Here is a 25317-nt window from a genome sequence, read left to right as displayed (position 1 = left end):
TGTGGGGCTCCATCCCCAGTGGGGGGCGTGCAGGGGGCGGCCAATCGATGATTCTCTCTCATCATCGATGTTTCTCGCTCTCTCCCCCTCTCCTTTCCTCTCTGAAATCAATAAAAATGTATTTTAAACAAAACCTAAGTTGAATAGAGCGTTCTGTAACGGGGGAAGCCATTGTCTGTTGTCCCCTGTCTGGGGTGAGCCTGACCAGCTCCCGGTTGCAAGTGGCCTCCCAAGGGCCTCTGGCTGGCACGGTAAGGCCTGGCTGTGCACCGTGAGCCACACGGTTGCCCGCTGTGTGCACTGGTAAAGGTTGCACGTTAGGGTGATTCTCGCCAGGTGGAACTTTGCCTGTAATCTTGCTTCAGTTGTTCAGGGATGGGTGCTGCTGGGTCCATCCCAGAAGATACTCCATTGGGGCGGATCTTGGGGCACTGAGCTACTTATGCTTACTGCCGATGAAGACAGGAAACGGGTGATTTAGGCAATGCGGCTTGGCCTCACCCTCTAATATCCTAACTGGGGACGAGAGGTTCGCGTTGGGGACAGTCCGGTGGGAAGCTCTTGTCTGTGCGTTGTGGGCGCCAGTAGATACCGTGTATGAGGGTCCCTGCTGGTTGTTGCCTAGCGTCTTTGTCGTTTGGTTTAATTTGTTTTGTTAAAGATGGGGCAGTGCCTGGGTACCCTCTGGTCACGTGGGCAGGGCAGCAGAGAGCCATGGCCTCCGCAGGGCGGGCTGCGTCTCAGGCCGGAGTGAGGAGCGAGCTACTGTCCGACGAGGGCGCGTCCTGCTCCCGGTCGCGCGGCGGGTCCGGGTCCCGGGCGGGGGCGGGGGCGGCGGAGGTCCCGGGGGCGCTGCCCCAGGCGAGGCCCGGTCTCCACACTCGACCCCGAGCAGGGCTTACCCCGGGGGTAAGGTCAACACAGGCCGCCCAACCAGCGCAGGTTCCCGGTCTTCCAAGGGGACGCTCTGCGGTGAGGATGCCCGTTGGGCATCAGTGAAAACGCGTCTCTCACAGGGTGCCCCGCGCCCTCCGCCCCGCAGTGACTACGCGGAAGCGCACAAACGGGAGGCCCGCGCCTGGTTGCTCACTCAGGGCAGAGCCGCCTCCGACCTCCTCCGAGCAGGTCGCCCTGGCGCGGCCGGCGGCGTGAAGAAGCGAGAATCCCCGCAGCACGAAGCTCCCGCTCCTGACGCACTGCGCTGCCTCCGCCATTTTTATAGGGAATGAACGAGGCCCCGCCCCTCGCGAGATCCGGAGAGAGCCCCTATCACGTGACGAGAAGCTCTCGTTCCCTCCCGAGGCGCGGCTTCGACGCACGCTTGTACGCACGCACGCGCGCGCCGTGACGTCAGTTCCTGTCGGCGGCGGCAGCGCGGGGGGTGCTTCCGCTTTCCGCCGACGCGCGCGCTCCGCTTTCAGCCGACGCGGGATCATGGCGGCCACCGGCACGATGGCGAACTCGGGGTCGGCGCGGAAGCGGCTGCTCAAAGAGGAAGACATGACCAAAGTGGAATTCGAGACCAGCGAGGAGGTGGACGTGACGCCCACGTTCGACACCATGGGCCTGCGGGAGGACCTGCTGCGCGGCATCTACGCCTACGGTCGGTGGGCGCGGAGGGCGCGGGGCGGGCGCCACGGGTTTGCGAGCCGGGCGGGCGAGGGCAGGCCGGGCCCGTAGGCTGAGTCCCTGGCCCGTCAGGGACCCTTCCCCTCCCCCCGCCCCCGGGCTCCGAGCCGAGGCAGCGGAGAGGGCCCCCCCGCCCCCGGCACACCGTCATCACTCCGCGACCGAGGTTGCGGCGTGTTGTCCTGGGTGCAGAGCTACGAGCCGGTCTCTGCGGGGCTGCACAGTCGTCCGGACGCTCCTTCGGCTGATAACTGCCCTGCATCTCCCGGTGTGAGGCTCCCGCGCTGCTTTGGGCACCGGGGCTGAGCAGTGAGCCAGGCGGGCTCGGGCCCCGGAGAGCTTAAGTTGCGTTTGGGAGAAGGTAGCCCAGGAGTAATGGCTGTGAAGAAACGGAGCCGGATAATTGGAGCAAATAGACAAGCGGGCTCCCAGGAGGAGGTGACATTTGAGCTGGGATCTGGACTAGGGAGCCCGTTAGGAGAAGACGGTGGTGAAACCGGGCAGTGGCAGCAGCAGTGCATTCCGGGAACAGGAAGAAGCCTGTCCCGGGAGCCGGGGGATGAGCTCGGAGAGGGCGGCCGGGGCCGTGCGAGGCGATGCGGTTTTGGTGCCCTGGGGAGGAGGGTGTGAGCTGGGGGTCACCGTCCTGCCGGCTGGCTGTGGATCTGGAGGAGGAGGGGCAGGAGAGGAAGCAGGCTGAGCCGGAGGTTTTTGCTCAGTGCCGGAGAGGTGACGGCGAGGCGGTGGAGGTGGGCAGCGCTGCCAGGGTTCACTGGTGGGTGAGGAGCAGCAGAGGGAAGAGGCCGGTGTGATTCGTTGTGGTAGCAACCACCCAGGTGATGCTGCCAGTAGCTTAGGGGAGGAGCACTTGAAGGAGGCAAAATCGGGGCGCTGGCTTGGTTGTGGTGAGCATCCCCCTGGCGGTGCTGGGAGACAGCTGCCTAAGCTGGAGCTGGGATACATGGGAATTGTCTGCATCTGTCTTGAGGCCCGGGGCTGGGGCCTTTCTTATCCAGTCCTTGGTGCCAGGACAGTTTCCAGTGGTTCTCAACCTTCCTAACGCCGCGGCCCTTTAATACAGTTCCTCATGTTGTCGTGACCCCCAACCATAACATTATTTTCGTTGCTACTTCATAACTAATTTTGCTACTGTTATGAATTGTAATGTAAATACCTGTGCTTTCCGATGGTCTCAGGTGACCCTCTAGCGGTTCTCAACCTGGAGTCGCGACCCACAGGTTGAGAACCGCTGCTGTAGAGCCTAAGACCATTGGAAAACAGATATTTACATTACGATTCATAACTGTAGCAAAACTACAGTTATGAAGTAGCAATGAAAATAATTTTATGGTTGGGGGTCACCACAACACGAGGAGCTGTATTAAAGGGTCGCGGCGTTAGGAAGGTTGAGAACCACTGGTTTAGACAGCAGAGGTGTTGCTGCGGGGAGGGGAGGTAACCATTGCAGCCCGCCTGGCTCTCGGCCCCCAGGACACCCTGCCCGTTCCCGATCCGTGTGCTTGGTCATCAGGAGGGTTTGAAATCTGCTGCTACAATCGCTTTTGTGTTAGATGGGAACATGCTACATTTTAAAGACTACCAACAACAATTACAGCTTTTACATAAAGTGTTTGTTTCCTTGGCGAGTACCTGTACTCCTTCAGAGTAGCCCCGTCCCTTGGTGATTTAGGCTGTTGTGCACGAGAGATGGGGTGCAGGTCACAGCTGTGGGACCGTGCAGGACACCCCACAGTGCTGCCCCAGCAATGAGGGGAAAAGCAACGTAGGTTATCGCCATATAGTCACACAGGCACAGAGTCGGAGTACACAGTGAGCCTCCCCACCCGCTCTCCAGGAGTGTGGCCTCCTCTGCTTTGTCTTAAACCTCTCTGGGTCTATACATCCACCAGGGATGTTCCTTTACAGAGGTTTTGCCTACTAACGCCCTGTGCCAGCATAAAAACCCGCTTCCGCCAGTTGCTCCCAGCTGTCTGGTGAGAGCTCAGTGTGCTGGGCCTGGGCTTGGGCAGAGGCTGGGGGTGGGGCTAGGAGAGCCCATCTCTGCGCCCCGGAGCTTAGTGTCTGGTTGTAAACGCTGGCCTAGTGCTCAGAGCCACCTTCTCGGTTTCTGTCCCCAGGGTTTGAAAAGCCATCCGCCATCCAGCAGCGCGCCATCAAGCAGATCATTAAAGGGAGAGACGTCATCGCACAGTAAGTCTGGCTGCAGGGGCCCCGCTGTTGTCAAGCACCAGGGGCCCGGGAACAATGCGGGTTTGGACCGTGCGGGTCCTCTTATACTTGGATTTTTTTCCCAATAAATACAGTAAACATGTCTCCTATTATGATTTCTTATAACGTTTCCTTTTCTCCAGCTTTATTGTAAGAACATAGTGTGTATCGAACTTACAGAACATGTTAATTGAGATGTGTTTATGCTGTTGCTAAGTCTTCGGGTCAGTAGCAGGCTGTTCGAACTTGAGGTTGGAGGTAGTTAAGTTGTGTGTGGGTTTTGACTGGGAAATTGGCAGCCCTGACCCCCTGCTGTGCAGGGGCCCCTGTGTTGTTAGTGCTTTGGGGCCCCAATGTTCTGCTTTTATATAATTGTTACCAACTGTTTCCTTGACTTCAGCCCAGGGTCCTTTATTGTTTGTATTCTGTGTTCTCTATTTTAGAAAGCTTTCCTTTTTTAGCCAGCTTTAATACCTGTCAGTTGGCATGTGGATTTGTATATAATACTCCTTAAATAGCTTTATTACTGATTTACCTAATTTTTAAAGGCTCACTTACAAAAATAAAAATAATTGGAGGACAATTTCCATCCAGATCATACTTAAAGGGGAATGCCACCTGCTGGGGTAGGTTCTGCAGCTACTGTCCCCATCACCTTAAAAGTGACGTTGTGCCCGTGTCCCACCTCTTGCCACTAAGGTGGTGGTAGTCTGCTGGGGGCGGGGGGAGCATCTGAGAAACTGCCCGGTGCTCCCTCCCCTCGGAGCGTGGCTGTGGTGGTTCTGTGAGTGGACAGTGACATGTGGCCCACGGTTCCCAGCCCCACTTACCTGTGTTCTCTCCTAGGTCTCAGTCTGGCACGGGCAAAACCGCCACCTTCAGTATTTCCGTCCTCCAGTGTCTGGACATCCAGGTGACTGGCCGCTCCGTGTCCCCTGGGAGGTGCTTCCTTCCTTCTGTGGCGCCGTGTTCGCGTCTCTGTTGTGCTGACTCAGACTTAAAGAGAACGAGTCGCACACTTGTGCCTGAGCGAACCCCCTGCCCTACATTCCTTTCACCTGGACGGGAGACTTCAAACTAGTGGACGTTCTCGTCTGTAAACAAGACTGCTCACCGGGACCCGGGACCTCTGGGCTTGCGGTTTCAGAGACGTTGAGTGTGGTTTCCCTCCGTCAGGAGTCAGATGGGCACTTAACGCGACATCAGTCAGAACAGGTCTGAGCCCGAGGCAGCGGGTCCGCCCTGAGAGCACTGACGGTCTGTCCCGGCGATTGCTTTTCAGGTCCGGGAGACCCAGGCTCTGATCCTGGCCCCCACGAGAGAGCTGGCCGTGCAGATCCAGAAGGTGAGGCCCCCCCGGCGTCGCTGCAGGTCCTGCCTCTGGGCCGGCTGCGAGGCTGACCCGTCTCATCCACCCGGTCTCTCGTTGCTCAGGCTTCTCCCGAGTCCTGGCAGTTTTGCCATAAACCATCGCGTTACATGAATTGGGGTTTGCGTTGTCATTCCCAGTGGGGCTCGTGGGGCTCCGTAGTTCCTGGCAGGCAGCACCAAAGAGCCAGCTGTCTTGTGCTCATTGTGAGCACTGCGGAAGGCTGTACATAACGTGGCTGGATGAGAGTATGGGTTTCATGTTTCCTGACTTTTCAGTAACTAACATGTACTGTGTGTGTACTGAGAAACCAATAGAACTAACTTCAGTCTCCGTTCTAGAAAGCTTCCATAGGAACAGGAGAGGAGAGCGTGGGGGAGAAGCGGGCTCTGTCTGTGGTGGGAATAATGGCATAAATAGTGCGTGGGGGTCATGCCAAGTGCATGGAAATGCCCCGTGTTCCTCCAGGGCCTGCTCGCGCTCGGCGACTACATGAACGTGCAGTGCCACGCCTGCATCGGGGGCACCAACGTGGGGGAGGACATCCGGAAGCTGGACTACGGGCAGCACGTCGTGGCCGGCACGCCGGGGCGTGTGTTTGGTACGTGAGGGCCGCGCTCCATTCCCCGCGTTGCCTGTCTGCGGGGTCACTTGTAGGAAGCGGAGGGAGGTCTCTGGAGTGGCCGCTCCTTCCTCGTAACCTGCGGTCTAACTCCTCCTGAGTCTGGTTTTGTAGATATGATTCGTCGCAGGAGTCTGAGGACACGGGCCATCAAGATGTTGGTTTTGGATGAGGCGGATGAAATGCTGAACAAAGGTGTGTGTGACACAAGGACGGACCTGCTGACGCGTGGCCCCGCGTGTTCACGTGCGGGTGGGAGCGGGCACCAGTGGATGTGCTCGCGATAGCGGAGTGTGTTCGTGGGCCACGGGGACAGGAAACTCACACTTCGGTCTTTTGTGGTCGCTGCTTGTAAGGCTGACCACAGCCGGCAGGGCACACAGCCTGTCATCCCGACCAGACACGCTGCTTTCCGTGTGTCGTGGTCAGGCCGGGCCGGGCCGTGAGCGGAGCTGTGGAGAGGGTTTGGGCGGACGTCGTAGGCCGGGCCTGCACCTCTGTGCAGGGGTGCGGCCTCAGGTTCCTGCGGTCTGTTCCTCGCCCCAGGTTTCAAAGAGCAGATTTACGACGTGTACAGGTACCTGCCCCCGGCCACGCAGGTGGTGCTCATCAGTGCCACGCTGCCCCACGAGATCCTGGAGATGACCAACAAGTTCATGACGGACCCCATCCGCATCCTGGTGAAGCGGTGAGCACGCCTGTTCAGCACCGGGGGCTGCACTGGGGTTTCAAACATGGAACCCTAATTTCCTGTTTTGAAAAGCCAGCTTTTAATGTCCGTCTTAACAATTAGCTGCCGGTGTGGCCCGGGGACTTGGGAGTAAGAGGATATGTACCGTGCACAGTGGGGTGTTCTCTCTCTGTTCAGGGAGGTGGTAATTGCTGGTTCTGATCCAGAGCTGGGCCCGGGCGGGAGAAGTGGTGGCTCCTAGGACCTGGCCTGCGCCGCCCCCCAGTCTCAGTGGGAAGAGCGGGTAACAGGGTTCGTCTCTCCTCCAGTGATGAGTTGACCCTGGAAGGCATCAAGCAGTTTTTCGTGGCGGTGGAAAGAGAAGAGTGGAAGTTTGACACGCTGTGCGACCTCTACGACACGCTGACCATCACGCAGGCCGTCATCTTCTGCAACACCAAGAGGAAGGTGCGTGGCTGGGCCCCTGCATGTCCTCTGGTGCCGGCGGGAGTGGAGGCCGGACGCCTGCTTTGGGCTTTGTGGGCGCGTGGGCCCCGGGACGGCTGCCCACTCTACACTTGAGCACAGAAGCCGCTGTGGGCCGTGCTCGGTGGAACGACAGTGTCGGTTCCAGTCCCACGCCATCGGTGTCCGGTGGCTCCGCTGGTGGCTGTTCCCAGGTGAACAGGTGAAGAGGATGTTCGTGCCACTAGCTGGGCACATGACGTGCCTCACACCCAGTGAGGATGCGTCCGCGTCTCAGTGCGCCTGCTCTGCGGGCGGCTCACGTGGGCTCTGCAATGGTGCGCTACGTCCCGAGTCCATCTCTGCTTTGGGAGCTCAAGGAGCACCTGTGATTCCGTTGGCAGGTTGACTGGCTGACGGAGAAAATGAGAGAAGCCAACTTCACGGTGTCGTCGATGCATGGGGACATGCCGCAGAAGGAGCGGGAGTCCATCATGAAGGAGTTCCGGTCCGGCGCCAGGTGGGTGGGCTCGGGGGTGGGGCTGGCGGCCTCGGTGTGGGACATGCAGGTCTGTGGTCGGCAGCTTTCTCTGGAGGAGGGGCATGGGAGCGAGCCCCGCCACGGCCTGCGGTGCTGTGACTGGTGTGGTGAGACGCGGAACTTGTACTCAGACCCCGCACGTGGCCCCGTCACCACGCTCACCCAGGGCCCTTGTGAAGGGTCTTCCTGGCGTGTCCCTAACCCCACGTGTATCAGGGGCCAGGGTGCGGGTGACTGGCATCCAGTCTTGAGCCTTCATGACTGAGTGACGGCCTCGCGTCTCCTTCTTGCCGCAGCCGGGTGCTCATCTCCACTGACGTCTGGGCCCGGGGCCTGGACGTCCCTCAGGTGTCCCTGATCATCAACTACGACCTGCCCAACAACAGAGAGCTCTACATCCACAGGTAGGGCGCCGTCCCCGTCCCCCCCCCCGGCCGCCCACACGGTCCTCGCTGCGTGTTCCAACGGAATCTTCCTTCTTCCCAAGAATCGGGCGGTCGGGGCGGTACGGCCGGAAGGGCGTGGCCATCAACTTCGTGAAGAACGACGACATCCGCATCCTGCGGGACATCGAGCAGTACTACTCCACGCAGATCGACGAGATGCCCATGAACGGTGCGCGGGGGGGCTGCGGGAGGGCCTGGCAACCTGTCACCCCGTCCCGGGGGCTCCGCCGGGGCCTCGGCTAACGTGCGTCTCCTTCTGTTTTCCTGCTTTCAGTTGCCGATCTGATCTGAGGCGTCTGCTGCACTGGGGACGAGTTGGCCGGCTGTGTCCCCTCGGGACTGTCCAGAGCAGTTTGTGTGTAAGGAGGTTCAAGCACCTTCTTCTTGCGGCCCCAGGGCGACCTGAATGGGAATGGAACCTTGATCCCCCTGACCACATCGTCAGGGCGACAATACATGACACACTTCATGGAGAGAAGGGTACAGGCAGCTGTGGATAGTGATATAGGAAGCCACACCAAGGTCTGTGCGAAGTGGAACCCATGTCTAGTGGTAACGCTGAACACCTCCTGGATTCAGTCTTTTCTTACCCACGTGTAAATAATGCTTTGCTCTTGTCTTTTTCATTAAACATTTTAAACTTTGCCCTTGAACTCTCATTTCTGTGTCCTGAGCTACCACACCTGCCTGTGCCCGCACTCTGCTTGCTGAGCCCTCCCCACACTATGGGGTGGATGAGTCTGAATTTCCATGTTCATCCAGCAATTCTAACTCCAGCCTCTGAAACTATAGTTTATGAAAGGAATTTACTCTGAACTGATAGGAAAAAAATCAAAACCCAATGTTGGTTCTTCAAAAATATCAACTATGTTGACAGTTTTTAAGTGAAATTGACCAAGAAAAAACGGATTACCAAAATCAGGAAAGAGATGTTACAATTGCCCTCAGAATAGAAGGGTCACTGAGCAACTGTGCCAACCAGTCGGGTCGCCCTGATCCAGTGGGCGGAGTCCTAGGAAGACGGCCCCGCCGACCCTGACCAGGTGACAGTCAGATGGAGGCCGAGGCGAAGGCAAGAACAGGGCTTGCAGTTGTTTGGGTGAAAAATGCAATAATTAACCAACAAGAAGTTGTTTCATGTACTTTTGCCCCACGCAGGGGTCCTCAAACTTTTTAAACGGGGCCAGTTCACTGTCCCTCAGACTGTGGGAGGGCCGGACTATAGTTTAAAAAAAACTATGAACAAATTCCTATGCACATTGCACATATCTTATTTTGAAGTAAAAAACACAAAACAGCAACACCCGCATGTGGCCCTCGGGCCGTAGTGTGAGGACGCCTGGTATAAAGGCACAAAGAAGTTGACGTGAAAATAAAAACAATGGAGAAACACCACAGCACCACCCTGGTCACTGGAGCGGCCGTGGCCACGGTAGACAGTCCACAGTAAAGACGGTTCCCGGGGACAGGGAGGTCACCTAGGGTGAAGGGTAATCTATCAAAACGGTGCGACAATCCTAAACACCTGTGCGCTGAACAGCCTCAGAACAGGAAGCGGACACCTGCACGGACGAGGCCAGTCCGGCGGCGGTGGGAGCTGTGTTCTCATCCCGTTTGGGGCCACGGGGAGGGGCCAGGGCCGCGCCTGGTAAGGCAAGGACGGGTAGGAGGCACCGAGGCAGGGGGGCCTCACGGAATCCACAAGCCCCTGACTAATAGTTGAGGGAAGGTGAGTTCTGCAAGGTCAGCCTCCAAGGTCATGTGTGCCGTTTGCAAGCACCAAGCATGGGAAGGGGAATTTAAAGACCCCCTTTAACAGCAACCAATATGGGGAGTACCCGGGGCTGCACTGAACCCACAACATCGCCGTGAGACGCTGCCCCAAAGGACCAGAAGCGTCACGTGATGTGGCGGTTCTCCCCGCGTTCACCTACCCATCCAACAGCCCCTCGGAATGCCAGGGGACGTTGTTCTGGTGAAACTGAGAAGTGGCTCCTGAACTGCATCTGGAAATCCGAAGCCCAGCGGAGTAACAACTGGAAAACGGGGCGCATTGGAGGACTCCCACTCCCTGATACCAAGCATCGACCCATGAGCCAGGAGGTCACAGTTCAATTCCCAGTCCAGGCACATGTCGGGTCATGGGCTCCATCTCCAATATGGGGTGTGCAGGAGGCAGCCGATCAATGATTCTCATCACTGATGTTTCTCTCTCTCCCTCTCCCTCTGAAATCAACATAAAAACATCCTGTGGGGGAAATATGACCAAAGACAACGTGGACTGGCTGAGGACGGGCCTGTAGGTCCCTGAGACAAACACACCGCAGGGTCACGGGGAATGGGTTTCAACGAAGGTACTGAGGCGGTTCCGGGGGAAAGGGTAGTATTTTCTACAAGCGGTGCCAGGACAACGGGCTCGTCACACAAGAAAGAAAACCAGAAAGCCTGGACCAGCCTTTACTCCATCGCATCATCCAACCTCGCTGGAAACGTCAAGCTTAAAATTACAAAACCTCCAGGAAAAAAGTCGGGGACTCTGGGTTTGGCCAAGATTTCGTTAAAGGGTGTAAAATAGAAGCTGCGCTCATCACACTGAAAAGCCTTCACTCCTCAAAGACATCGTTCCGTGTCACGGCCCGGCACACCCTCCGTGCCCTGGATGCCAGGGGGACCCAGAGGCTTGCCCGGATGCCGCTTTATTACAAACAAATAATTGCACTTAAAACGAAAGCTTTCCCAGTCAGTCTCCCGAGGTCCCAGCAGGCGGCCCCCCAGCTCCGGCCTGTCAGGGCGTAACTCGGGGCACAGGTACCATGGGGCCCCCACGCGCCACTTTCCCTGCCGCCGGGGCAGGCAGCTGGGGGTGGCCGACGTTCCACGCATCCCAGTGACGGGCTACGGAGAGCAAGGCTCCAGTGAAACGCTCCGAACCCAGGCAACGCCAGGACACTGGCAGACGTGGGAGCTGGGCCAGGAAACGGGGATGCAGGTGCCACTGGCCAGGGCCCAGCACAGGAGGTAGACAGGTGAGCAGATCTGGGTGTTGGAGGGAGGTCAGCGCCCAGCCACCTGGGTGAACGCCAGGGCCGCTGGGAACTCGAGGCCTGACGCGCCCTTGGCCCCAGTCAGGACCAGCTGATGAGAAACTGCTGTCCCATCGTCAGCGAGACGGGGAGGTCCAGGGTCTGGGAACAAGAAAGAACCATTGGCCCCAAACCATGGAGGCAGAGGGGAGAGCCCAGCGCCCAGCAGGCAGGAGTGGACGCGGGTGAGCGGGCGGGCGGCTGACCCAGCTGACGGGGACAGTGCTCCCAGCTCTGGCCGCCTCAATCAAGCTCTTTAACACGGCGCATCAGCGCAGACACAGACAGAAGAAAGATAGGGTGCCGAGGGCCGATCCTGCCCCCCCCAAGATCCTGTTCCTCCCGCCCCTCGTGAGGCCCGAGTCCACGGCTTCTAGACAGCATGTCCCGAGGCCAGCTTGGAGGACACTGTCCCCAGGGGCCCAGCCACCCCCACCCACACCCGTCCTGGGGGACAGCCCTCTGGCCTGTCCTGGGCTCTTGCCTGGGTGTCGGGGCTGTAGGTGAAGTTGGAGACAGGAACCCCATTGGCCAGGACCTGCTGGGGGGCGGAGGCCACCCCCAGGACGGTCACCCTCCTCAGCTGCAGGGCGGCCCCCTCGCCGCTCACGTGCACCAGGTCGTTCACGACGGTGTTCTGGGCCGGCAGGACCGAGAGACGGGTGTGAGCAGACGGCAGCGGGGAGCCCCCAGGACAGGGCCTCTGCACGCCCCGGGGAGGGCAGGGGGCACTCGGCCCAGCCTGGCCCGGCGGCGCAGGCCCTGGGCGAGCTGGCAGTGTCGGGACTCGGGCCCACTCCCCGCTCCTCTGCGGGCAGACAGCCTGCACTCGGGGTGACCCTGCAGGGGACAGGTGGCCATCCCGGGACCCAGGCCCGGCTCCCCTCACCCCAGGCTGGCCCCACGCTCCACCCCCGCTGGGCAGGGGCAGGACTCACATTCCTGGCCAGGAAGACGAGCTGTGTGTAGGCCCCGCGCTCCAGCACCCCCAGGCTCTCCCCGTCATCCCAGAAGAGCTCCCCGCGGGCCTCCCCGCTCGAGGTCAGGGCCACGGCCAGCGCCATGGGCTGCTTGCGGGACTCGGTGGTCGTGAGGCCAGGGCCCTGCAGACCGGGTGGCACACGTCACCTGGCAGAGCCTTCGACCCGGAGGGAAGGACACCGCGTGGGGACAGCCCCGGGCCCAGGAACCAGGACAGCCTGCCGCCGAGTGGCCCAGCCCCCATGGAGGCCAGCCTGTCCGAGGCGGACCCCGAGGACAGGGGAGCCCACAGAGGTTTGCAGACTGGCCGACTCCGGGCAGGCCCCGCCCCTCCGCAGGCCCGGCCACAGGTTAGTGGGCTGTATCCCGAGCCTCCCACCTGGACCCGCTCCTCCTCCCTCAGGAGCACAGCTGCGGGCCGGGCTGGACCCCAGCGGCACAGAAGCAATGCGGCCCCGGACAGAGGCCTCGGCGTCCGGCCAGGTACCTGCAGGGGGACGATGTGTCCAGCCCGGAGGTGGAGGTTGATGGTGTCTAGGGGGGCGGGCAGCGTCACCCACTGGCCCTCGCTGTGGATGGCAGGCTTGAGGGGTGCCGGCGGTGGAGGCGGGAGGCTGCCAAGGGCCTCGACTGGCACCTGGATGGGGACGGCGCGTCACCAAGGGTCCTGGGCAGCGCCAAAGCCCCGTGCCGTGGTCAGGAGCCGAGGACTCCACGGGGAGCCCAGGGGCCTGGCAGAGACAAGCTGGTGTGACCTCAGGGCAGAGGCCCGGCCACTTGGTGGGAACAGGGCAGGAGAGGCCCGAATCCTGGGCCCGGGAGGGGCAGGTCAGAGGGCACCGGGAGGGGCAGGATGTTGGGAGCAAAAGAAGTGGGGTCCTGGCCCTGACCGGTGTGGCTCAGAGGATAGAGCATCAGCCTGCGGACTGAAGGGTCCCAGGTTCGATTCCGATCCAGGGCATATACCTTGGTTGCAGGCACATCCCCAGTAGGGGGTGTGCAGGAGGCAGCTGATCAATGTTTCTCTCATGTTTCTCTCTCATCGATGTTTCTAACTCTCTATCCCTCTCCCCGCTTCCTCTCTGTAAAAAATCAATAAAATATGTTTTTTTTAAAAAAGAAGTAGGGTCCTGGCTCCGCCTGCAGCAGGGAGGCCCACAGCACCCGGGCAAGTTTCAGCTCAGACTCAGTTTGCACATCTGAAAAATGGGTTCCCACAAGGACTGCTCAGGATGCCGCCCGGGCGTGCGCAGGTGAGGCCCAAGGACCTCGGGGGCAGACACGGTCCACGCCGACTGGACAGGAGGGAGGGACCCTCTCGTCTCCCAGTTCTCCGGGGTTAGGGACCCGGGACTCACCGTCTGCAGGTCGTACCACGTGCCGGCGGGGAAGTAGCCAGTCACTTCCACGTGCCCAGCCTCGAGCACCGGCGTGATGAGCAAGGCCTCTCCCCACAGGAGCTGGCGGTCCACCGGCCAGGTGCGGGGGTCCTCGGGGAACCTGCGCCCAGAGGGCCGGGAGCCTGGAGCCGAGGTCAGCCCGCGAGCCCCGCAGGGAGGCTCGGGAGCAGCCGGAGCCGCGTGCGGGAGCCAGGAGCCCGGACGTGGCTGGGACGGCAGGGCCGCTCTCCGACCCACTGGTCAACTCCGGAGCAGGATGGACCCTCCCCCTCGGCACAGGACACACAGGCGGTGCCCCGCCTCCTGTTCTGGGCACGGTGCCCTGCCCTCTGTCTGTTCTTGGTGTTGGTCTGACCCGCCAGGCCGCTCTCGCTGCGGGGAACCCCCACCTGCTGCTCGTTTTCTGCACTAACTAGTGGCCCACCGGACCTCCGTGCGTGTGGGGCGGGGAAGGCACTGAATTTCCCAACCGCCAACCAACGACCTTGCCACGCGAGGGCCCTCAGGCTGCGGATTGAGGCACCATCGACGCCCGGCACCTCCCACGCGACCACGTCCCCGTCCCGGTCCCCAGCCGGCGGGGCCCTCATGGCAGCCCCACAACTCGCTTCTCCGCCGGCGGCCTGGTCCCTCAGGGCTTCACACCGGCTTTCTCTGGACTTGATTGCCCCCCGTCCTGAGCTGGCGTCTAAGGGACGGGACTGGGGTGCAGGGGGGACCCCGGGAGGGACGGCCTCGGCTCACTCCGCTGCAAACCTGCTCTGGCTGGTTCCGGGGACACCCCTGTGGCAGGACGGGCTGCCCGGGGTCACCGGGCTCGTGGTTGCCCCCTCCCACTGGGCACCATGGGGCATCGTCCCCGCCCCGGGCACTCACTCCAGGAAGAGGGGCCGGGCCACGGTGTCGCCGCGGGCGTGGGCGCCATGGAAGAGCGTGTAGAGGTGGGGCAGCAGCGCGTAGCGCAGGCCCAGAGCCTTCCGCATGGCCTGCTGCGCCGTCTCGCTGAACCGGTACGGCTCCTGCGGCTGCGGGGGCAGAGGGCAGGGCCCGGTTACCCGCTCGGCCGCCTGCGGTCCGCCGGGCCGCGCCTGCTTGCTGCGGGTCAGGCCGGTCCCGGGCGGAGCCGCCGCCTACCAGGCTGTGCAGGTCGTTGTGGTTCCGCATGAAGGGGTAGAAGGCGCCCAGCTGGGTCCAGCGCACGCACAGCTCCTCCGACGTGTCGCCCAGGAAGCCGCAGACGTCCGCCCCCACCAGGGGCACCCCCAGCAGGTTGAAGAGCAGGGTTTCTGCAGGGACAGTCAGGCGGGGCCTCAGGCCACACCCCTCCCACACCCCCTGGTCAGTCCTGCCTCCTCGGGGTCAGCAGGTCCATCTACCGGCCTGCGGGCTGCTCCCGCACACGTGGGCGGGGGCTGGCACAGCAAACTAGCCCGTTCGGGTTGAATGGTGTCCCCCCCAAAGAGAACATTCCGGTCCGAACCCCCAGTCCTGTGAATGGGGCCTTATTTGGAAATAGGGTCCTGGCAGATGCGGTCAAGTTAAGATGAGGCACGAGGCCCTGATCCAACATGGCTGGTGAGCCTAGAAGACAGACACCTGGGGAAAGCCGCGAGCTGACATGGGTCAGAGTGACGCAGGCCACCAGATCTGGGACGGAGTGAAGTGGGGGTGGGGACCCCGGGAAGAGGAGGGCCGCAGGGGAGCTGACCCACACAGGTGAGGGGACCCGCACAGGTGAGCTGATCGCACAGGTGAGGGGACGCCCCCAGGTGAGCTGATCGCACAGGTGAGGGGACGCCCCCAGGTGAGGGGACCCGCACAGGTGAGGGGACGCCCCCAGGTGAGGGGACCCGCACAGGTGAGGGGACGCCCCAGGTGAGGGGACGCCCCCAGGTGAGGGGACGCCCCCAGGTGAGGGGACGCCCCCAGGTGAGGGGACCCGCACAGGTGAGGGGACGCTCCCAAGTGAGGGGACGCCCCCAGGTGAGGGGACCCGCACAGGTGAGGGGACGCCCACAGGTGAGGGGACCCGCACAGGTGAGGGGACGCCCCAGGTGAGGGGACGCCCCCAGGTGAGCTGATCGCACAGGTGAGGGGACGCCCCCAGGTGAGGGGACCCGCACAAGTGAGGGGACGCCCCCAGGTGAGGGGACGCTCCCAAGTGAGGGGACGCCCCCAGGTGAGGGGACCCGCACAGGTGAGGGGACGCCCCCAGGTGAGGGGACCCGCACAGGTGAGGGGACGCCCCCAGGTGAGGGGACGCCCCCAGGTGAGGGGACCCGCACAGGTGAGGGGACGCCCACAGGGGAGGGGACCCGCACAGGTGAGGGGACGTCCACAGGTGAGGGGACCCGCACAGGTGAGGGGACGTCCACAGGTGAGGGGACCCGCACAGGTGAGCTGATCGCACAGGTGAGGGGACGCCCCCAGGTGAGGGGATCTGCACAGGTGAGGGGACGCCCCCAGGTGAGGGGACCCGCACAGGTGAGGGGACGCCCACAGGTGAGGGGACCCGCACAGGTGAGGGGACGCCCCCAGGTGAGCTGATCTGCACAGGTGAGGGGACGCCCCCAGGTGAGGGGACGCCCCCAGGGGAGCAGGTACTCCCTGGGCCCCGGCCATGGCAGCAGGTGTCCCTGAGCTGTGCTGGCCCAGCTCCCAGCTCTGGCCGCTCCTCCCGAGGGGCCCACCCCCCTGATGGGGCTCTCACCCGGCACCGACGAGGACAGCTGCTCCCAGCTGCTCCTCACGTCCCCTGTCCAGTGGCCGGCGTACTGGCCGTGGCCGGCGAAGGTGGAGCGGGAGATGACGAAGGGGCGTGTCCCCCGAACCTTCACCAGGGCCCTGGGCGGAGCGGGGACAGAGCTGTGGGGAGCGGGCCAGGCCCCCCCAGTGCCGGCCATGCAGCAGGCACAGCGCGGGGAGCAGGATGGGGGAGGCCACACCAACGTGTGCTGGGCAGTCAGCTCTGCCCGAGCCGCGGGCCTCCCCTGGCAGATGCCTCCCCTGGCAGATGCCCGTGTCACCGGGAGGACCGCGTCCCGCCTGGCCCACCGGAGCCGGGCCCTGGCCAGCCCACACGGCCCTGGAAGCACTGGGCAGGGCCTGGGGGGCAGTGCTTGGCCCGGGGGTGGCCTGGGCTCCCGCCCTCACCCGGCCCCCCTCACGGCCCTCACCTGTGGGAGGCCCAGGCCTCGGTCAGGCCGTACAGGTTGTGCAGGTTGTAGTGCGTGGAGAGAAACTGGCGGCTGGAGGCACAGATGGTGGCTGCCCGGAGGGACCCGCCCACCACCCCTGGGGGAGAGAGCACTTCTCAGAGGGGCTCTGCCTGGCAGGCTGGAGCACCCCGTCCTGGGAGCACCCTGTCCTGAGAGCACCCCATCCTGGGAGCACCCCGTCCTGAGAGCACCCCGTCCTGGGAGCACCCCGTCCTGGGAGCACCCCGTCCTGGGAGCACCGCATCCTGAGAGCACCCCGTCCTGGGAGCACCCCGTCCTGGGAGCACCGCATCCTGGGAGCACCCCGTCCTGGGAGCACCCCGTCCTGGGAGCACCCCGTCCTGGGAGCACCGCTTCCTGGGAGCACCCCGTCCTGGGAGCACCCCGTCCTGAGAGCACCCCGTCCTGGGAGCACCGCATCCTGGGAGCACCCTGTCCTGAGAGCACCCCGTCCTGAGAGCACCCCGTCCTGAGAGCACCCCGTCCTGGGAGCACCCCGTCCTGGGAGCACCCTGTCCTGGGAGCACCCCGTCCTGGGAGCACCCCGTCCTGGGAGCACCCCGTCCTGGGAGCACCGCGTCCTGGGAGCACCCCGTCCTGAGAGCACCCCGTCCTGGGAGCACCCCGTCCTGAGAGCACCCCGTCCTGGGAGCACCGCGTCCTGAGAGCACCCCGTCCTGGGAGCACCGCGTCCTGGGAGCACCCCGTCCTGGGAGCACCGCATCCTGAGAGCACCCCGTCCTGGGAGCACCCCGTCCTGGGAGCACCGCATCCTGGGAGCACCCCGTCCTGGGAGCACCCCGTCCTGGGAGCACCGCATCCTGGGAGCACCCCGTCCTGGGAGCACCCCGTCCTGAGAGCACCCCGTCCTGGGAGCACCCCGTCCTGGGAGCACCCCGTCCTGGGAGCGCCCCGTCCTGGGAGCACCCCGTCCTGGGAGCACCCTGGGAACTTGGGTCACGCCACAGGCTGCCCTCGGCAGACCCCAGCCTCACAGGCTCCCTGACCCGTTTCCGGGCTGTCCCTGCCGTTCTCCTGAGCCCACGATGCCCACCCTCCCGGGCTTTCCTCAGCTGCAGGGATGGGGTCCACATTGCGTGGCGGGGTCTCCCACACCTGAACCTCACTCCTGGGTCCCCCCTTTCCTGGCTGGCTGCACCCACCGACTCCTCAGAAATAACAGCTTCGAGTCTCCCAAGCCAGAGAGCTGATCGGAGCCGCCGTCCCCCGCCCGCTGCCCGGGCGCAGGCGGAGCTCACCTGGCACGTAGGGCGGGCTCTCCAGGTCGTCGTCGGGGCAGCCGTCCACGGAGCCCTTCACGAAGCTGGACGGCTCGTTCATGTCCTGCAAGAGGCCGGGGGTGGGCGTCGCCCAGGGCAGAGGGCGGGGCCGGTCCCCAAGGCTCAGGGACATGGCGGGGGGGGGGGGGCACTCACAATCCACATGCCGTCGAAGGGCACCTGGGCGTGGAACTCAGCCACCATGTCCTGCCACCAGTCCAGGGCCTCGGGGTTGGTGAAGTCGGGGAAGGCGCTGGGCCCTGGCCACACCTGGAGGATTGGCCGAGGGGGAAGCCAGGGTCCCCGAGGGAAGGACTCGAGGTGTCCTGGTCAGGGGCCAGCCCACCCGCTCCGTCCCCTGGGCAGCGCCCTCTTCCCCAGCACCTTCCTGGTCCCACCGCCGGGACCCCGCTTCCTCACCCCTCACCCCCGGCCCGCGCTACCTTCCCGATCAGGGGCTGCCCGGTCTCATTGGTGATGAAAACCCCCCGCCGCAGCCCCTCGTCGTAGGGCCGGTAGCTCCCCGCGGGGCCGGAGCTGCTGATGGCGGGATCCTGGGGCGAGGGAGGAGGGTGGAGAAGGAAAGGCGAGTCTTGGCACCAGTGGGGGAGGGGGTATGAGGCCCCGTCGCAGGGCGAAGCCGTCGTGGTGCTCACGTCCAAGCACGCGTGGACACACAGGTCGCCTCCGAGGCGGAGCCCGGGGCCCAGCAGGCGGGGCACGGACACAGGCTTCCCGCCCTAAGGGCCCGGCTTCCCTGACGCTGCACCTGAGCCTCATGCCAACGGCCTCCTCTCCCGTGTCCGTGCCCATGGCGGGGCCTTTGGTCTCAGCTGCCCCTCCCTTCCCCCTCCTCCAGTCACAGGGCAGCTCAAAGGCTCAGCTTGGGGCGGATGGGGGGGGCTCACCACGATCATGACGTAGCGCCGGCCGCCCTGGTGCAGCTCGCGCACCATGGCCGGGAAGTCCCCGAAGCCGTCCTTGTTGAACGTGAAGTCCCTCCGGGCGTCCATGTAGTCCAGGTCGTTCCACTGGACGTCCTGCAGCCGGGCAGCGGCGCTGGGGGCCTGGGCACTGTCCTGGGCCAGCGCCTCCCCGCCCCACTGGGCCCCCAGGACCCTCCCCGCCCCGCCGCCCCAGGACCCTCCCCGCCACTCACCACCGCCCCAGGACCCTCCCCGCCCCGCACCGCCGCCCCAGGACCCTCCCCGCCACTCACCACCGCCCCAGGACCCTCCCCGCCCCGCCGCCCCAGGACCCTCCCCGCCACTCACCACCGCCCCAGGACCCTCCCCGCCCCGCCCCGCCGCCCCAGGACCCTCCCCACCACTCACCACCGCCCCAGGATCCTCCCCGCCCCGCCCCGCCGCCCCAGGGCCCTCCCGGCGCTCACCAGGGGGAAGTGGGCCCGGGTCATGTTCTCCACCACCTGGCGGGTGACGGCGGTGGACGGGTAGCCCCAGCGGCAGAGGTGGAAGCCCAGGGCCCAGTACGGCGGCATGAAGGGGCGGCCTGTGCCACAGACAAGGGGCTGGGGGAGCGGCCAGAGGGGCCCTGAGAGCGGGCTGGGGGGCGGAGAGTGGGGGGGGGACTGGGGGAGCGGGCGGGAAGGCGGAGCAGACGCGGGGCAGGCCCACCTATGACCTCCAGGTACTGCTGCACCACGCTCTTGGGCTCCGGGCCCAGGAAGACGTACACGTCCAGGATCCCGCCTGTCGACCTCCAGCTGAGGGCCGGGCTGGGCTGCAGGACCACGTCTGGGGGAGCAGCCCTGGGCTCAGGGACAAGTGCCCGCTGCGCCCCCGGCCTGGGCACCTCACGGGTGGACCGGACCAACTACCTCTGGAGAAGGGGGTCCTCCCACAGGAGCCTGGGAACAGCCCGCTCAGGGGCAGGGCACTCAGAGGACCTGCTGAGCACCCTGGAGCAGGCCGGGAGATGCTGAGGGGGACTCGGGACTCCCGTTTCTGGCCTCTGCTCCCCCTCCCCCACCTGCTCCCACCCGAGGGGAGACCTGGAGAGGCCACACACTGGACTCACTTCTTAGGGCAACTGGCCCCGTCCACTGCCCCTCCCATCCCCCAGCCCGTCAGACAGGTCCTGGCCCCCTCGCTCCATCTACGCAGCTGCGCCAGGGAAGACCTGGCCTGGGCACCCAAACGGGGCGGGACGGGGCGGGGCGCTCGCTCACCCATGGCGTTGCTGTTCAGCAGGAAGACCCCGTGGGCCAGCCCGCCGTCCTCCAGCGCCAGGTAGAAAGGGTGCGACCCGTACAGGTTCACGTCGGGCTGGGACGCAGAGGACATGGCGCTCGGCTCCCTCGCCCCGGAGGCTCCCCCAGTCCCGGCCCCGCCCCGGCCCCCCCTTTACCACGGGCGCGATGTCCCGGTTCCAGAGGGTGACCTTGGTCCAGTTGGTGTTGAGCAGGAGGGGCCCCAGGTGCTCGGCGAGGCCGGTGACGTGCTGGGACGGCAGCGAGGTGGACAGCTGCAGGAACTGGTCGGCAAAGAACAGGGGCGCCACGGCCGTGTCCAGCCTGCGGGAGACACGCGGCCTCGCAACCTCGGAGGCCAGGCTCCCCGCCACGGGCCCCCCAAGACTCCCAGGCCCCGGGGTCCCGACAGGTGGAGTGCCCGGAGCACGTGGGAGAAGGGAGGCTGCCCGGCTGTGCCCACGCCACCCGGGCCGGCTCCAGGAGCAGGCTGCCCGCGAGCCGCGGCACAGGCAGGTGCTGGGAGGGGGCCCCCCGAAACCCTTCCTGACCCAGGAGTTGTGGTCCCGAGCCCCCCCGCGAGGAGGCCCGAGAGGCCCGGGCACTCACAGCACCCGGCCGTCCCGCCGCCGCCGCACAACCACCCCAAAGGGCTCCTCGGAGAACTCCACGTTGTAGAGCGTGGACGGCGCCCGGCCGCGGACACGCGGGGTCTGCAAGGGCACCTCGTAGCGCCTGCTGGCGGGATCTCTGATCTGGACGAGAGCGGGGGTGTCGTGAGGCGGGCGCTGGGCCGCAGCCGTTCCCGCACCGCCGCTCCGTCCTGCACCCTCCAGGGGCACGGGGTCCGAGAGGTCCCAGCACGGCCGCGGGTGGCGTGAGCCTGGCGGTTGGGGCGCCTCCCGCTGTCAGCCTGTCTGTCAGTGCAGGGACCTCGGTGCTCGGTTCAGGCTCACTAGGCAGCCTCTGCTGTGCTTGCCGACCCTGGCAGCACCATCCCACCCGGCACAGCGGGCTCAGTGGGCACAGCGGGCTCAGCGTGAATGAGAAAACGCACTCGGGGCCCCGCGCCTGTCGGTGTGCAGTGCCCTCTCGGTCAGCGGCGGCGGCGGAAGTACTAACACAGGCCCGTCGGCCCACGGGAACTGTGTCGGGCTCTGGGCATGGCAGTCCGCCTACCAGGGCTCACAGGGCACCCGCTCGGTGCCCAGTGGCTGGGTGCCCAGCGGCTGGGAAACCGCAGGCAGAGGCCCTGCCTCGGGGGGCTGGGGTCCTACCGCCCGCTGCCTGCGATGGCCCCTCCCTCCCCCTCACCATCCCGCCTGCTGACTGCAGGTCCCACCCAACGAGACGTCACTTTTGGGGGAGGCCTAACCTCCCCCAGCCGCGCCCTCCACAGCACGTTTAACCCTAACCCCGCTCCCTGCGGTGGGCACTGTGTCTGCTCACGCCAGGACTCAGCGGGGGCGCCGTACACATTTGTGCGGTAAGCAGACCCCAGTGGAGCCGTGTTCCGCCCCGCCTGCCCCCACGCTGCCGCCGCGGCCCTGCCCGCCCACCGTGAAGTGCAGCCGGCTCTCCGTCTCCAGCAGCACGTCCAGCCGCAGGGTGAGGATGTCCTTGGGGAAGAAGGTCGGGGCGGCGCGGGTCAGGCTGGCGGTGTAGCCCGTGTCCGTGGCGGTCAGGTTCCCCAGCCGGTAGCTCGGGTAGCTGGGCGGGAAGAAGCACCAGGGCGGCCCCATCCGGGAGCCCCCGGGCCGCCCCACGGGCGCGTAGCAGCAGCCCCGGGCCTCGCACTGCTCCTGGGTGATGGCCTTGTCCGGGGCGCAGTCGAAGCGGTTGTTGGGGGGCACGTCGCACTGTGTGGGTGCTGCTCCCGGGCGGGGCTGGGGCCTCGGGCTGTGGGCTCCCTGCTGGCAAGCTCGGGGCGTCTCCTCGGGCACCTGGGAGCAGCCACACAGCCCTCGGGGAACCACTGCCAACTGGTGGAGCAGGACGTGCCCCAGGAGGGCGGCGGCGGCCAGGGCGAGGAGGGCGCAGACGCCCAGCAGGGGGCGGGCGCGGGGCGGCCCCCAAGCGCCCATGGCCTGTGCCTGTGGGATGGGTCCTGGAGGCCTGTGAAGAGAGGAACCAGGCTCAACAGGGAAGTGAGCCGCTGGGGCCTCCCCAAGCAGCTTCCTGACAGACGTGAACTTGTGCAGGCAGGCGGGCCGTGCAGGGGTGGGGTGAGGTCAGCCGAGGAGGCGGCCGGTGAGGATGGAGGAGCTCTCCTGGGGCAGTGCAGATAGTCGTGGCAGCAGGGAGGAAGGGAAAGGAGAGAAAGGTCCCAAATTGGGGGGGGGGGGGGGGAGGCCGAATACCGTGAAATGTTACCGCCTTTAGGGCTGCAGAAAGGATTTAATGACACAAAAGACCCACATGATAGAGGGTCAAGTTCCAACAGCAGACGGCTAAGCCTGCTTGCATATACACCAAGGGTATTAGGTTGTGACCAGTGGGTGGGAGTGGGGTGACCGCAGGGGGCACCCCTGCCCTCTGTCCCCTCCTGCTGACCTGCACGTTGTGGACGAAAGGGGCCACATGCTACCCTGACAAGCTCAGGGGAGGCCGGCGTTGCCGTCTTGCAAACTCAGAGACCTCAAGTCCCACAAGGATGGTCTGAAATTACACTTGAACTAAAGGCAGCCATGGTGGGTAGTTACATCCTAGGCCGGTCTCTTCCCTGACAAGGTCAACTTTTACCTTAACTGAGCCTATTGTCTTTTAGCTTCTAAGATAACATACCCTTGACATGTCCGGGTAACGTGTAACTCCCCTTTTTTCCTGGACCCCTCAGGGCACAACCAAATGCCCTGGGCCCCAGGACAGGAGACCACAAAGGCCTTCATTGTTATTGTTATCCTGTTAATTAGCGACTATTAACCATCCTACACCCACAAAGCACGTGTCCATCATTTTACGTTCATCCAATCCCAGAGGTCCCCCACCCCCTTTGCTTCCTTTCTCCCGCCTCCCTAACCCATCACCAACGGATTTGAAGTAAGCCGCCTACATCTCCTCCTGGGACTGTCACGTATAAAAATAGGTGGAAAACCACCCTTCTCCGGAGAATTATCCCAATCCCTTCAGATTCTGCTTCCCGGCAACTGTCAACAGTTTGGCTCAAATAAACTCACAAAAATTCTTTACAGGTTTGAATGCTTTTACGTTAACTTATCAAGGATACAACTAGGAACCGCGGTATGGAAGGGGGCACGGAGCTTCCACGCCCTCTCCCGCCAGCCACCCGTCCAGCATCACAATGTGGTCACAAGCTTGGACGCTCGCCAAACGCCGAGGAGTGTAGGGTTTCACCAGGTGGGCACGCTTGGTTAGGTCCCTGGCACTGGTGACAATCCCTCTCAGCTCCCAGAAGTCCGGGATGGAAGTCTGGGGACCAGCTCCCAGCCACCCATCATCTCATTAGCGTGTAGAATACACCAGTGGTCGGCAAACTGCGGCTCGTGAGCCGAGGTTTGCCGCTGTGTTGACTAATGAGTTTGCCGACCACTGCCCTAGACTCTCGATTCCAATAATTATAGGCTGTTGTTGTTCCTTGTGATTAAGCCCCTATCACCTGTGGCTCTCGAGCCGCAGTTTGCCGACCACTGAAATACACTCATTACTCCCAAGATGCCAGGGTTTAGGAACGGGAAACAAAGATGCAACATTTATTTTTGTTAAAGTGTCCCAGCTCCACCTGACCCCACCAGACACCTGACGGACCTTTCCTGATGAAAACTCAGAAACGAGGGACCTCAGCCCCAGCCGGCGTGGCTCAGGGGTTGAGTGTTGACCTATGAACCAGGAGGTCCCAGTTGGATTCCCGGTCAAGGGCACAGGCCCGGGTTGCAGGCTCCATCCCCAGTGGGGGGCGTGCAGGAGGCAGCGGATCCATGACTCTCTCATCATTAGTGTTTCCATCTCTCTCTCCCTCTCCCTTCCTCTCTGAATCAATTAAAATGTATTTTTTTAAAAAGAAAAGAAACGAGGGAAACCAGAGCTTAGAGCGGGGTCCGCGGTGGGAGCTCGGGGGCAATGCCCACCCAAGCGCGGAAGCTGCACAGATGCGGGCCCAGCACACGCACAGGCGGGACCGCACCCCCTCCCGCGGCTCCCACTCCACAGTCGGGGAAGAGACCCCCCCGACGGGGAAAGCCGCGGGGTGGGGCGGGGGACTCGGGAGGCACTGGGGAGAGCTGAGGCCGGGCGGTCAGAGGCGCTGCGCTCCGGGGCCTGGCACAGCCACCTGGGAAGCGGCCCAGCGCGAGGCTCCCGGGCAGGGGCGGGGGTCCGAGCCCAGCTCCGCCACTGGACGGGGAGCAGGGGTTCGCCGGTGCCTCCGTTTCCTGCCTGCGGGACGGGCCGGCGCAGCCTTCCCGGCCGGGCACTGCGGGACTGAATGCGGAGCGCGGTTTCCGGGGTCCCCACGTTACTGCCGCCCCGCAGCGCCCGGACCCTGGCACCGCGCGCCCAGCGTCTCCAATAGGAAATCACTGACGACCGGCCGGTCAATCGACCCATCGATCCCTCCCGCTTCCGGGCGTCAGGAGTGCCCCGACCCGCCAAGCCTCTCGCCCGAAAGGCTGCGGGGAAACCGCCCGGGCCCCTCGCTGAGACCGGTCGCGGCCCCCAGCCCGCTAGCGGCGCCCGCTCACCTCCGCGCACGCGCGCTCAGCTCCGGGCCCCGCACGCCTCTGCGCACGCGCGCCTGCCCGCAGCTGCGACCCGAGGTCAGGCGCTGGCGGGGGCGGAGGCAGACCACGTGACGGGACGCGGCGCAGGCGCCCTGGGTGAGTGCGCGCTCCTCTGGCCGTGCGCCCCCTGGTGGAGGGGCGAGCCGCGCCGGGGCAGTCTCTGGCCCTCCTCCCCCCGCCCGCCGTGGATCCGGGCAGAGGCGCTCCGGTGCCGCGACCTTGTCTTTCGGGGTCAGGGACGGGGTGACCCGTGAGCACCCCCCAGCGGCTGTCGGGCTTCCTGGGAGCTTGCCAGGCCGCGCCACGGGGCGCCCCTCCTGCCATTGGAGCCTAACGAGGGGCACAGCTGTTCGGCCCCGAACTGGCGGAGGGCGCGAATCGTGGGCAGCAACGTCAACAACAGCTTCCTCCGCAGAGGAAAACATGGCCATGACCC

At 64.2% G+C, this 25317-nt stretch overlaps 2 protein-coding genes across 2 annotated transcripts; one reads left to right on the top strand and one right to left on the bottom strand.

Annotated features, from left to right (window-relative positions):
- The first annotated feature begins 1382 nt into the window (after positions 1–1382).
- Positions 1383–8615, top strand: EIF4A3 (eukaryotic translation initiation factor 4A3). The gene is made up of 12 exons (XM_008155154.3): positions 1383–1603; positions 3768–3840; positions 4705–4771; positions 5141–5203; positions 5696–5828; positions 5964–6044; positions 6396–6537; positions 6849–6987; positions 7389–7504; positions 7822–7929; positions 8013–8140; positions 8246–8615. Exons 1-12 carry the CDS (start codon positions 1435–1437, stop codon positions 8260–8262), a joined length of 1236 nt encoding a protein of 411 aa, XP_008153376.1. The 5' UTR covers positions 1383–1434; the 3' UTR covers positions 8263–8615.
- A 2036-nt stretch (positions 8616–10651) lies between these two features.
- Positions 10652–24873, bottom strand: GAA (alpha glucosidase). Its single transcript, XM_008154997.3, has 20 exons — positions 24843–24873; positions 21705–22260; positions 20755–20900; positions 20304–20469; positions 20125–20221; positions 19571–19690; positions 19327–19445; positions 18842–18973; positions 18377–18487; positions 18090–18203; positions 17913–17997; positions 16612–16729; positions 16146–16279; positions 14570–14721; positions 14312–14460; positions 13394–13535; positions 12523–12672; positions 11993–12157; positions 11539–11691; positions 10652–11156 (listed from the first exon to the last, which is right to left on the bottom strand). The coding sequence occupies exons 2-20, from the start codon at positions 22227–22229 to the stop codon at positions 11097–11099; spliced, it is 2838 nt and encodes a 945-aa protein (XP_008153219.2). The 5' UTR covers positions 22230–22260; positions 24843–24873; the 3' UTR covers positions 10652–11096.
- Between the last annotated feature and the right edge of the window lie 444 nt (positions 24874–25317).

The sequence above is a fragment of the Eptesicus fuscus genome, chromosome 20, assembly GCF_027574615.1.
Source record: "Eptesicus fuscus isolate TK198812 chromosome 20, DD_ASM_mEF_20220401, whole genome shotgun sequence".
Taxonomy (NCBI): domain Eukaryota; kingdom Metazoa; phylum Chordata; class Mammalia; order Chiroptera; family Vespertilionidae; genus Eptesicus; species Eptesicus fuscus.
The sequence above is the reverse complement of the archived record's forward strand: the minus strand, read 5'-3'. Positions and strand labels throughout refer to the sequence as shown.

What these genes read in the sequence shown, in the direction of transcription:
- GAA (XM_008154997.3), bottom strand. Translation starts at nt 22,229, where the DNA reads ATGGGCGCTTGGGGGCCGCCCCGCGCCCGCCCCCTGCTGGGCGTCTGC. An exon ending in GGCGCTACGTCATGATCGTG is followed by an intron (nt 18,488 to 18,841) that starts GTGAGCCCCCCC and finishes CCCTCGCCCCAG; the next exon opens with GATCCCGCCATCAGCAGCTC. An exon ending in CCTACAGCCCCGACACCCAG is followed by an intron (nt 11,157 to 11,538) that starts GCAAGAGCCCAG and finishes TCTTGTTCCCAG; the next exon opens with ACCCTGGACCTCCCCGTCTC.
- EIF4A3 (XM_008155154.3), top strand. Translation starts at nt 1,435, where the DNA reads ATGGCGGCCACCGGCACGATGGCGAACTCGGGGTCGGCGCGGAAGCGG. An exon ending in GCGCGGCATCTACGCCTACG is followed by an intron (nt 1,604 to 3,767) that starts GTCGGTGGGCGC and finishes TTCTGTCCCCAG; the next exon opens with GGTTTGAAAAGCCATCCGCC. An exon ending in ATCCGCATCCTGGTGAAGCG is followed by an intron (nt 6,538 to 6,848) that starts GTGAGCACGCCT and finishes TCTCTCCTCCAG; the next exon opens with TGATGAGTTGACCCTGGAAG.